Consider the following 12,787-nt stretch of genomic DNA (forward strand, 5'->3'; position numbering starts at 1 on the left):
GACTGGAAGACAGCAAATCTCACGCCACTTTTTAAGAAGGGATGTAGGCAGAAGACTGGAAATTATCGGCCAATTAGCTTGATGTCTATGGTTGGAAAAAATGCTTGAAGCCATCATTAAAGATGAAGTAGTGAAACTTTTGGAACGTAAGGGTTCAATCAGGCAGACGCAGCATGGTTTTAAAAAGGGAAGATCTTGTTTGACAAACTTGTTAGGATTCTTTGAGGATATAATGGGTGCGGTGGATAGGTTGATGTTGTATATTTGGATTTCCAGAAAGTGTTTGATAAGGTGCCGCACAAGAGACTTATCAGTAAGTTACAGGAAAGTGGAGTCCAGGGAAATATATTGGCCTGGATTGAAAATTGGTTGTCTGACAGGAGGCAGAGAGTCGGGATAAATGGGAGTTTTTCAGGTTGGCAGAGAGTGGTAAGTGGGGTGCCGCAGGGGTCAGTGTTAGGCCCACAACTGTTCATCATTTACATTGATGACTTCGAGGAGGGAACAAAATGTGGTGTAGTCAAGTTTGTGGATGACACTAAATTGAGTGGAAGAGCAAATTGTAATGAGGATGTGGAGAGTCTGCAGAGGGATATAGTTAAGCTGGATGAGTGGGAAAAGGTCTGGGAGATGGAGTACAATGTTAGTAAGTGTGAGGTTATCCACTTTGGCAAGAAAAATAAAAGAGCCGAATATTATTTAAAGGGTGAAAAACCACAGCATGCTGTTGTGCCGAGGGACTTGGGAGTGCTTGTGCATGAATTGCAAAAAGTTAGGTTGCAGGTGCAGTAGGTTATTAAGAAGGCAAATGGAATGTTGGCCTTCATCGCTAGAGGAATTGAATTCAGGAGTAGGGAGGTAATGTTGCAACTGTATAAGGTACTAGTGAGACTGCACCTGGAGTACTGTGTCCAGTTCTGGTCTCCATATTTGAGGAAGGGTATACTGGCTTTGGAGACGGTCCAGAGGAGGTTTACTAGGTTGATCCCTGGGATGAAGGGGTTGACTTATGATGAAATATTAAATCATCTAGGATTGTATTCGCTTGAGTTCAGAAGAATGAGAGGAGATCTTATAGAAACATATAGGATTATGAAGGGTATGGATAGGATAGATGTAGGAAGGTTTTTTGAGCTGGCCAGGGAAACTAAAACGAGAGGACACAGTCTCAAGATTCGGGGGAGTAGATTTAGGACAGAGATGAGGAAAAATAGTTTTTCCCAGAGAGTAGTGAATGTTTGGAATTATCCAACCAGGGAAGTGGTTGAGGCTGCTTCATTAAACATATTTAAAATTCGATTAGATAAATTTTTACATGATAGAGGAATTAGGGGATATGGGGAGAAGGCAGGTAGGTGGAGTTAGGTCATAAATTAGATCAGCCATGATCGTATTGAATGGCGGAGCAGGCTCGATGGGCCATTTTTGGCCTACTCCTGTTTCTACTTCCTATGTTCCTATGTTCCTATTACTAGCTCCCTCCTACATTCTTCTTTGGCTTGGCTTCGCGGACGAAGATTTATGGAGGGGGTAAATGTCCACGTCAGCTGCAGGCTCGTTTGTGGCTGACAAGTCCGATTCGGGACAGGCAGACACGGTTGCAGAGGTTGCAGGGGAAAATTGGTTGGTTGGGGTTGGGTTTTTCCTCCTTTGCCTTTTGTCAGCGAGGTGGGCTCTGCGGTCTTCTTCAAAGGAGGTTACTGCCCGCCGAACTGTGAGGCGCCAAGATGCACGGTTTGAGGCGATATCAGCCCACTGGCGGTGTTCAATGTGGCAGGCACCATGAGATTTCTTTAGGCAGTCCTTGTACCTTTTCTTTGGTGCACCTCTGTCACGGTGGCCAGTGGAGAGCTCGCCATATAACACGATCTTGGGAAGGCGATGGTCCTCCATTCTGGAGACGTGACCCACCCAGCGCAGCTGGATCTTCAGCAGCGTGGACTCGATGCTGTCGACCTCTGCCATCTCGAGTACTTCGACGTTAGGGATGAAAGCGCTCCAATGAATGTTGAGGATGGAGCGGAGACAACGCTGGTGGAAGCCGTAGGTGATGCCGGTAGAGGACCCATGATTCGAAGCCGAACAGGAGTGTGGGTATGACAACGCTTATCTTTGTGAGGTTTTTCAGTTGGTTGTTTTTCCAGACTCTTTTGTGTAGTCTTCCAAAGGCGCTATTTGCCTTGGTGAGTCTGTTGTCTATCTCGTTGTCGATCCTTGCATCTGATGAAATGGTGCAGCCGAGATAGGTAAGCTGGTTGACCGTTTTGAGTTTTGTGTGCCCGATGGAGATGTGGGGGAGCTGGTAGTCATGGTGGGGAGCTGGCTGATGGAGGACCTCAGTTTTCTTCAGGCTGACTTCCAGGCCAAACATTTTGGCAGTTTCTGCAAAACAGGACGTCAAACGCTGAAGAGCTGGCTCTGAATTGGCAACTAAAGCAGCATCATCTGCAAAAAGTAGTTCACGGACAAGTTGCTCTTGTGTCTTGGTGTGAGCTTGCCGGCGCCTCAGATTGAAGAGACTGCCATCCGTGCGGTACCGGATGTAAACAGTGTCTTCATTGTTGAGGTCTTTCATGGCTTGGTTCAGCATCATGCTGAAGAAGATTGAAAAGAGGGTTGGTGCGAGAACACAGCCTTGCTTCACGCCATTGTTAATGGAGAAGGGTTCAGAGAGCTCATTGCTGTATCTGACGTGACCTTGTTGGTTTTCGTGCAGTTGGATAATCATGTTGAGGAACTTTGGGGGACATCCGATGCGCTCTAGTATTTGCCAAAGCCCTTTCCTGCTCACGGTGTCGAAGGCTTTGGTGAGGTCAACAAAGGTGATGTAGAGTCCTTTTTTTGTTCTCTGCACTTTTCTTGGAGCTGTCTGAGGGCAAAGACCATGTCAGTAGTTCCTCTGTTTGCGCGAAAGCCACTCTGTGATTCTGGGAGAATATTCTCGGCGACACTAGATATTATTCTATTTAGGAGAATCCTAGCGAAGATTTTGCCTGCAATGGAGAGCAGCGTGATTCCCCTGTAGTTTGAGCAGTCTGATTTCTCGCCTTTGTTTTTGTACAGGTTGATGATGGTGGCATCACGAAGGTCCTGAGGTAGTTTTCCTTGGTCCCAACAAAGCTTGAAAAACTCATGCAGTTTGACATGCAGAGTTTTGCCACCAGCCTTCCAGACCTCTGGGGGGATTCCATCCATACCTGCTGCTTTGCCACTTTTCAGTTGTTCAATTGTCTTATATGTCTCATCCTGGTGAGGACTTCATCCAGCTCTAGCCTTAGGGGCTGTTGAGGGAGCTGGAGCAGGGCGGAATCTTGGACTGAGCGGTTGGCACTGAAAAGAGATTGGAAGTGTTCTGACCATCGGTTGAGGATGGAGATCTTGTCGCTGAGGAGGACTTTGCCGTCTGAGCTGCGCAGCGGGCTTTGGACTTGGGGTGAGGGGCCGTATACAGCCTTTAGAGCCTCGTAGAAACCCCTGAAGTCACCAATGTCCGCGCTGAGCTGGGTTCGCTTGGCGAGGCTAGTCCACCACTCATTTTGGAGCTCCCGGAGTTTGCGCTGAAGATGGCTGCATGCGCGACGGAAGGCTTGTTTCTTCTCTGGACAGGACAACTTTGAAAGGTGAGCCTGGTGGGCAGCTCGCTTCTTTGCCAGCAGCTCCTGGATTTCCTGGCTGTTTTCGTCGAAACAGTCCTTGTTTTTTCTGGAGGAGAAGCCCAGTACCTCTTCAGTGGATTGCAGTATGGTAGTCTTCAGCTGGTCCCAGAGGGTTTCAGGGGACGAGTCCGTGAGGCGGATTGCATCGTCGAGCTTTGCTTTGAGGTTTGCCTGGAAGTTTCCTCTCACTTCGTCTGACTGCAGGTTTCCAACATTGAACCTCTTTCTGGGGGCTTTACTCTTCCTGGGCTTTGGCTTGAAGTGAAGGTTGAGCTTGCAGCGAACCAGCCGGTGGTCAATGTGGCATTCCGCGCTGGGCATGACCCTGGTGTGGAGCACATCTCGTTTGTCACTTTCTCGCACCAGGATGTAGTCCAGGAGGTGCCAGTGTTTGGATCGGGGATGCATCCAGGTAGTCTTCAGGCTGTCCCTCTGCTGAAAAAGGGTGTTTGTAATGACAAGCTGCTGTTCCGCGCAGAGCTCCAACAGGAGGCGCCCATTGTCGTTGCACTTGCCGACACCATGCTTGCCCAGGATTCCTGGCCAGGTTTCTGAGTCTTTGCCGACGCGAGCGTTGAAGTCGCCAAGGATGACAATCTTGTCGGCTGTAGGGGTGCGTTGGATGAGGTTGCGCAGGTCAGTGTAGAACTTGTTCTTTTCTGCTGGTTCCGCCTGGAGGGTTGGAGCATAGACACTGATGAGGGTGATGCGACGCTTGTTTTGAAGGGGGAGTCGCATGGACATGATTCGGTCCGAGTGGCCTGTCGAAAGGTTTTCGAGTTTGGAGGCAATGGAGTTCTTGACCATGAAGACTACACCAGATAGGCGTCGTTCATCCAAAGGCTTGCCAGACCAGTAGAGTGTGTAGCCCGCGCCGCGTTCTTGGAGGCTGCCTACATCTGCCAGGCGGACTTCACTGAGAGCGGCTATGTCGATGTCAAGTCTGAGGAGTTCATGTGCAATGAGGGCAGACCGACGTTCATGTCGGTGGCTGTCAGCCTTGTCTAGCATGGTTCTGATGTTCCAGCATGCTAGCTTGAGATTGTGAGCATCTTTTGAGGGGGAGGACGTGGAGGGGGAGGACGTGGACCTGTCCTCGGGCCTGCGCAAAGGAGCTTTTAGGTGGAGTGCAGTGTGCGCAGTACTGGCCCCACCCTTTACACCCATGGTTCGTGTGCCGTGGCCAAGCAAGCTGGGATGTGGCAGCGAGGTCCTTGGGTCGTAGGTTTTATATCGGAGTGGCCTTCTCCTATGCAGGTTTCTTACCCGGGCTGGAGGGGTCTGCCTCCCCTCCTATGTCGGTCCATACTGCCCGGACCGGGGCCGGGGCCGCCACTGCTCTCCCTGTGCCCTGACTGGGGCTGCCGCCTCCAACTCTCTGCCCGGACCGGGGCCTCCGCCTGCCTCACTCGACCGAGCCCGGGGCCGCCGCCTCCCCCTTGCTTCTGCCCGGATCGGGGCCGCCTACATTATCGATCTCCTAGTGCCCTTCTCCACTTCAAGTCCCTTCAGATTGGCCAATTTAGGGTGCTTGATTGTTTTGCACTCAAATCACAAATTCAGGTGAGATCACCCCTTCTCTATTACAGCCCCTATCTCTTTTAAATCCAGGCTGCAGTTGTATTTTTACTTGCAAGCATTTTGAGGTGATTGTTGATTGTTACTATGTTGAATGTATAATTGTAAACCTCGTACCCGCTTTATACTGAGCTTTAAATGGATGCTTACATTAAGATGTAATTTATGATCTATACAACACTTTGATCAATGCGAGTTGTTTTGAATGTGCTATATAAATAAACTAAACTACCTACATCACATTCATCAAACCCTTTCCCTCTCTCACAGCGTATAAACTCCATCTTTTTTCTTACATCCACATGCCTACCTAAGAGTCATTTAAATGTCCTCATTGCAACAGCCTTCAGCAATTCCACCCTCCACGCCCTCCCACCCATCACATTCCGTATATTAAAAACTACCTCTGACATCTCCCCTAAACATTCCTCTATTCACCTTAAACCAATGTCCTCTGCCTTTGGCCATTGCCATTCCGGGAAAAAGGTGGTGGCTGCCCACTGTATCTATATACCATTCATAATCATATACACCTTTATTAAGTCACCCCTCATCCTCACTGCTTCATAGAGAATAACCCCAGCTTGCTCAACAATTCTTCATAAGACAGGTTTTCCAATTCAGGCAACATCTGCATAAATCCTCTGCTCATTCTCCCCAAAGCTTCCATATCCTTCATCTGATGAGCCAATCAGGATTGAGCATAATACTCCAAGGAAGATTAAACCACAGTTTATAGAGCAGCAACATAACTTCATGGATTTTGAACTCAATCACCAGACTAATAAAGACCAACATACCATACCTCCTATTCAACATCTTGGAGCTGACGATCCTTCTGCTCCTCCACACTGCCAAGAATCCTGCCAGGTAACCTCCTTCAAGTACAATCTTCAAAGTATACTACTTCACACTTCTCCAGACTGAACTACATTGACCACTTCTCCACCCTGCTTATATCCCTTTGTTATTTACAACAACCCATCCCAGTTTGGTACAGTTATTGCAGAGAAATGAATCAGAGGACAATCCACAGGACCATAAAAGAGGCAAAGATCAGGAGAATTTCTCTCCCCATTGACCAAGGTCATTGTCTGAAGAGGGCACACAAAAACATTGAGGACCCTTCTACCCTGCACACAGCTGCTCCCGTTGGGAAAGAGATACAGGAGTATCAGAGCCAGCACCATCAGGCTGAGGAACAACTTCTTCCCAAGGGCAGTGAGAACGCTGAACGACCAAAGCAACTGCGCACACTAAATATTCGAGGCTCTCATATCTACAAATAAATATTGTTTCATAAATATGAGCATTTGTCCTGCATATGTATAGTTTGCCTGTATGTCCTTTATGTCTGGGTTGTGTGTCTGTGTGTTTTGCACCAAAGATCAGAAAACACTGTTTTGTCAGGTTGTACTCATGCAATCAGATGACAATAAACTTGACTACATTATCCACAACGCCTCCAACCTTCCTGTCATCTGCAAACTTACTGACCAATCCCTTCCTTATGCAAATCATTTATATATAAAACAAAAAAAATCACAAAGAACAGGGGTCCCAAAATAGATCGCTCCAGTACACCACCAGTCACTGCCCTCCAATCAGAAATACGCTCCCTCCACTATCACTCATTGCTTTCGGCAGGCAAACTAGTTCCAAATCCATGCAGCCTGGACCCCATGCCTCATGATTTTCTAAATGAGCCTACCATAGGGAATCATGTTAAACACCTTACCAAAATTCATATACAGCACATCTACTTCCCTACCTTCATCAATTTCTTTTGTTACGTCCTTGAAAAATGCAATTTGGCTCGTGATGCACGACCTGCCCCTCACAAAGCCATGTCAACTATTCCTGAGAACACTATGCTTTTCCAAGTGCTCATAAATCATGTCCCCAAGAATCCTCTCCATTAGTTTGTCCACCTCTGGTGCAAGACTCACTGATCTATAATTCCCAGGATTCTCCTCACGACCTTTCTGGAACAAGGGAATTGAATTTGCCACCCTTCAATCCTCCAGTACTACTCCTGTGGCAGGGAGAATGCAAAGATTATCATCAACACCCAAGAAATCTCTTCCCTCACTTCTTGTAATAACTTGGGGTATAGGCATCAGATCCCGTGCACTTATCTATCTGAATATTTTTCAAATGTTCCAACTCTATCTCTTTCTTAATGAGATGGTCCAGCACATCAACCTCTTCTATGCAGACTTCACATTCTTCAAGGTCCTTCTTCCTGGTGAGCACTGAGGCAAAGTATTCATTAAAGATCTTCTCTACCTTCTGCACCTCCAGGCACATGTGCCTTCCCTTGTCCCTAAGCAGTCCTACACTCACTCTAGTCATCCTCCTATTCTTCATGTGCTATATGTGTAGAATGCATTGGAGTTTTGTATAATCCCACTTGCCAAGGCCTTCTCATGTCCCCTTCTAGCACTCCTCAGTCCCTTCTTAACCTCCTTCCTGGCTACCTTATTCTCATGAACCTTCCTCACGTCATAAAGAACAGAAACAGAGCCCTTTGTCCCCCTCCCTGACAACTCCATTTATCATGTACCAGTCTTTTCTGAAACTGCAGTTTTCTATGTCATTGTATTTCAACTGCTCATCGAAATTTAGTCCAAGTACCTGCTTTCACTGCACCATCGGGCAGTTAGTTCATCTTGGTGAAATTAGTCTTCCTCACATCTCCTCCTAACCCCTTAGAGAAAAACTGAATTAAAAGAACAGGTTTCAATTGTGCCTTCTGACCCATGAAACCATGTTGCTCATATACACCCAAGTGACCAATCTACCTACCAACCCCATAGGTCTACGGAATGTGGGAGGAAACCAGAACACCCAGAGGAAACCCAAGCAGTAACGAGGAGAACATACAGGGTGCTGGATTTGAACCTAAGTTGCTAGGTGCTAATCTAATCATTGTATCAAGACTACGCCACTACTTCCCAATCAGAAGATAAAAGATCTTGCATTGGGCTTCAGTGGACAGTTTAAGAGGCCAAAGACAGGGATGCTAGTGTGTGCATGGAATGAAGAGTTGGAGTTACAGGAAAATGGAAAATCTGCTTTCTTTTATGGACAGAACTATACAAAGCAGTTACCCAGTCTAGGAAATGGTAAAGTGTGCTATGACACTCCCACTGATGGCAGGAAATGTGTAATTATAGAGTGACAAATTTACATAGCAATTTTGTTTACAAGTCCAGCCACATGAATATATAATGGAAAAAAAAACACAAAAGCATGGTAAACAGTGACAGAAGTTAATTAAAACAAAAATCACATGCAAAATTGTTAATGTATATCATTATGAATTTCAAAACAGCATTACTTATCCAGGTCTACCATAACACTGACGCAGTTTTCAATGTCGTGTATAAAATTCTTAACCCAATGAAGTAGATTTGCTTCCAGTGGCTATAACTCGGTAAACAAATGTCATAAAGTTTAACTGAGAGGTCTTTAACAGGACTAATTTATGCTTAAAAGTAAATATTGTGAGTTTACTCAACAACTAATTTCTCTGCCAAACCATCATTCACTACTACCACTAAGATTGAATACATCAAAGAGTTGACAAAGTTGAGTCCCATGCTGTCTGTAAGAAGCTACTACATTCTCCCCATGTCTGGCTTCTCTCTGGGGCTTCGGTTTCCTCCCACCATTCAAAACGTATTGGGGGGGTGTAGGTTAATGGGGTGTAAATTGGGTGGGATGGACTTGAAGCCTGAAATGGCCTGTAACTGTGCTGTATGTCTAAATTTGTTTTAAAAATCTAAAAGCTGACACCTGCATGGATTTCAGTAAGTTTTTGACAAGTTCCGACATGGGGAAAAAGGCAAGAACTCATGGGATTAAAATCTAAAATTAGCTTGGTGATAGGAAGCAGAGGGCAATAATCAGAGGTGTTTGTGCAATTAAAAGTCTGTGATTTGTAGTGTACAGATCTCCTAACTTTGATGTTTGTTGTCTTCATAGGATATTATGGGTCATAAAAGGCCAGATAGTGAGAAAGTTTCCCCCCCCCTCCCCCTGCAACATCTGAAAGAGCAAGGTGGGAAATTGAGATTGGCGTGGAAAAGTACTTGATAGTACCCCATTTCTGTGCTCACCAAATTTTAAAATTTGATGCAGATCGGCTCTCAATACAAACTGAGGCAACAATAACTTTGAGGCCAGTACTCAGTAATTTATTACGTTTGCAGAATTTTCACTGGGCAAAATTTCCTAAAATGAAAGAATACACAATGGACTTTTCAGCACCGCGTGTTTCTAGGTGTGGAGTATAGTGCAATATTTAATCATAGTGTAAAAACTGCTTATACCATAGTGAAAGTTTATTGATCAAATGTTCTGAAAATCAAGGAATTACTACATTGAGCTGATGGAACAGGTTAAGGAAGGTAAATCGCCACAAAATTAAAACAAACTTACCCTGGCGTAATGGTCAGCATCCTCACACCAATGAAACGTTTCTTCGCATTTGTGACATCTTAATTTTAAGCGCAAGAGAAAGTACAATTACAATAAATTTTAATTAAAAGGTCATTATCAATTTATAATTTACAGTGTGATTGTGAGCAACACTCTTGAATGCAGTTGTCATGTGACAAATGTGCTCCCAAGGTGTTGATGGGTAGGGAATTCCTACATTTTTCGCCAATACAACAAAAGAGCAACAGTACGTCCTAATCAAGATAGTAGGTTTCTTCAAATGCCAAACTGGAGATGGTTTCTCCATGCACCTGCTGGATAGCGCTGGACAATAATTAAAGAATCTGTGGAATTCATTGCCACAGATGGCTGTGGAGGCTGTGAGTGGGTATATTTAAAGTGAAAGTTAATGGTTCTTGATTAGCTAGAGTGTCAAAGGGTACAGGGGAAGGCAGGAGAATGGGGTTGACAAGAAAAAAAAGTTATTTATTTTAATTTAGAGATACAGAGCGGTAACAGGCCCTTCTGACCCACGAGCCTTCTCCAATGTGACCTAATAACCTACTAACCCCGTACGTCTTTAGAACGTGGGAGTAAACTGGAGAACCCATAGGAAATGCACCTGGACATAGAAGACAGGAGCAAATTCAAACCCAAGTCACTGGTGCTGGAATAGCATTGCACCAACCACCACATTACCCATGCCACTCGAACAAATGTAGACCTGCTGGAAAATAGCTGTGAGCACATCCCTTTGTAGAATCTAACTTGACAATTATTGCAACTAATTTGTTCTGGTAATAGCAGTATTAGATGCTATCTAGCTGAAGGCTAACATGCAGGTTCAAAAAGCTGTGAAGAAGGCAAATGGCATGTTGGCTTTCATAAAGAGGGGATTGGAGTATAGGAACAGAGATGCCCTTCTGCAGTTGTACAGGGCCTTGGTGAGACCCCACCTGGAGTATTGCGTCCAGTTCTGGTCTCCAATTTTGAGGAAGGACATACTAGCTATAGAGGGTGTGCAGCGCAGATTTACAAGGTTAGTTCCAGGGATGGCAGGGTTGACATATGCTGAAAGGCTAGAAAAACTGGACTTGTATCCGATGGAGTTTAGAAGGATGAGGGGGGGACATGATTGAGGTATACAAAATTATCAGGGGGATAGACAGGGTGAAGTCGGATTACTTGTTCCCAGTGATGGGGGAGACGAGGACTAGAGGGCATAGTTTAAGAATACAGGGTAAGCCCTTTAGGACGGAGATGAGAAAACATTTTTTTACCCAGAGAAGTGTGAATCTGTGGAATGCTTTGCCACAGAGGGTGGTAGAGGCAGATTTGCTGATTATGTTCAAAAGAGAGTTAGATAAGACTCTAGTGGGCAAAGGAGTTAAGGGTTATGGGGATAAGGCTGGAAAGGGGTACTGATAGTAGTGATCAGCCATGATCTGTAAAATGGCGGTGCTGGCTCGATGGGCTGAAGGGCCTACTCCAGCTCCTATTGTCTATATATCATCTAATACAGACAGTGCTAGATACAACTGTCACTGCATTTCCTTTCAAGGGAGACATTTGTCAGCAACCTTAATTTCACTGACCATTTTTGTTGCATCTAATCCAGAAATCCAAATACCTGGTACACTTTTAGGCTTGATATCTGTTGTGCCTCAAAGATATCTATGGCAGTAAAATGAGGTGTTCTTGCAATGGACCTGGGTAGCAAACCTGCATCTCAGTGTACATCTACATAATATTGAACTAACTATTGTACAGTAAATGACAAATTTTATGAGTGGACATTGTATAAAATCTTTGAAACAGAATGACAGATTTCCTGCTGATTTACAATGCTCATTTGTTTAACCGTACTGCCTCATATTACTAGTTTTGATCCATAGAAAGGAAGTCGGTTTGTATTTTGGGATACGCTGCAGCGTGGGAAGCATTCTTTAAAGCTCCACATGACTATAAAATGAATACTTGTAATTTTATTCTTTTTTACGTGATGAAATTACTCATGGTACCTCTATTTTTTCATCTACAAAAAAAAATGCAACATAGAAACAGAAGATAGGAGCAGGTCATTCGACCCTTCGAGCCTGCTCCGCCATTCAACGAGATCATGGCTGATTTTAAAGTTCAGTACCCCGTCCCTGCCTTCTCTCCGTAACCTTTAATATCCTTATACTGAAGAAATAGATCTAATTCCCTCTTAAATATATTTAATGAACCTGCCTCTACTGCCCTCTGTGGCAATGAATTCCACAGATTCACCACCTTCTGGGTATAGAAATTCCTCCTCATCTCGGTCCTAAATGGTTTGCCTATTATCCTCAAACCATGGCCCCGGGTTCTGGATTTTCCCATCATTGGAAACATCCCATCTGCATCCACTCTGTCCAATCCTGCCAGAATTTTATAGGTCTCTATGAGATCCCCTCTCAACCTTCTAAACTCCAGAGAGTACAATCCCAATTTGCGCAATCTTTCCTCATAAGTCATTCTTGCCGTTCCAGGTATCAGCCTGGTGAATCGCCTCTGCACTCCCTCCATTGCAAGAACATCCTTCCTTAGATAAGGTGACCAAAACTGCACACAATACTCCAGGTGGGGTCTCACCAAGGCCCTGTACAGCTGCAGTAGGGTATCCTTGTTCCTATTCTCAAACCCTCTTGATATGAAGACCAACATACCATTTGCCTTTTTAACCACCTGCTGTACCTGCATGCTCGCCTTCAGAAACTGGTGTACAAGTACCCCTAGGTCTCTCTGCACTTCCCCATCTCTTAATCTATTGCCATTCAAATAGTAATCTGCCCTTCGGTTTGTATTACCAAAGTGGATAACCTCACATTTATCCACATTGTAGTGCATTTGCCATGTATCTGCCCAGTCCCTCAATTTATCCAAATCACACTGGAGCTTCCTGACCCCCTCTTCCATGCACACAACCCCTCTTAGCTTAGTGTCATCTGCAAATTTGGAGATATTACATCCAATCCCCTCATCCAGATCATTAATGCAAATTGTGAACAGCTGAGGTCCCAGTACAGATCCCTGTGGCACCCCACTGGTCATTGCCTGCCACTCAGAAAATGAGCCATTTATCC

General features: G+C 45.1%; 1 protein-coding gene across 1 annotated transcript in view; it reads right to left on the reverse strand.

Annotated features, from left to right (window-relative positions):
• htra3b (HtrA serine peptidase 3b) overlaps window positions 1-12,787 on the reverse strand; it is a 49,203-nt gene that overhangs the window by 6,624 nt on the left and 29,792 nt on the right. The window contains exon 7 of the mRNA XM_069926166.1: window positions 9,681-9,738. Within this exon, the coding sequence (XP_069782267.1) occupies window positions 9,681-9,738 (58 nt within the window). The remainder of the gene's footprint in view (window positions 1-9,680; window positions 9,739-12,787) is intronic.

The sequence above is a fragment of the Narcine bancroftii genome, chromosome 3, assembly GCF_036971445.1.
Source record: "Narcine bancroftii isolate sNarBan1 chromosome 3, sNarBan1.hap1, whole genome shotgun sequence".
In the NCBI taxonomy this organism is placed as follows: Eukaryota; Metazoa; Chordata; class Chondrichthyes; order Torpediniformes; family Narcinidae; genus Narcine; species Narcine bancroftii.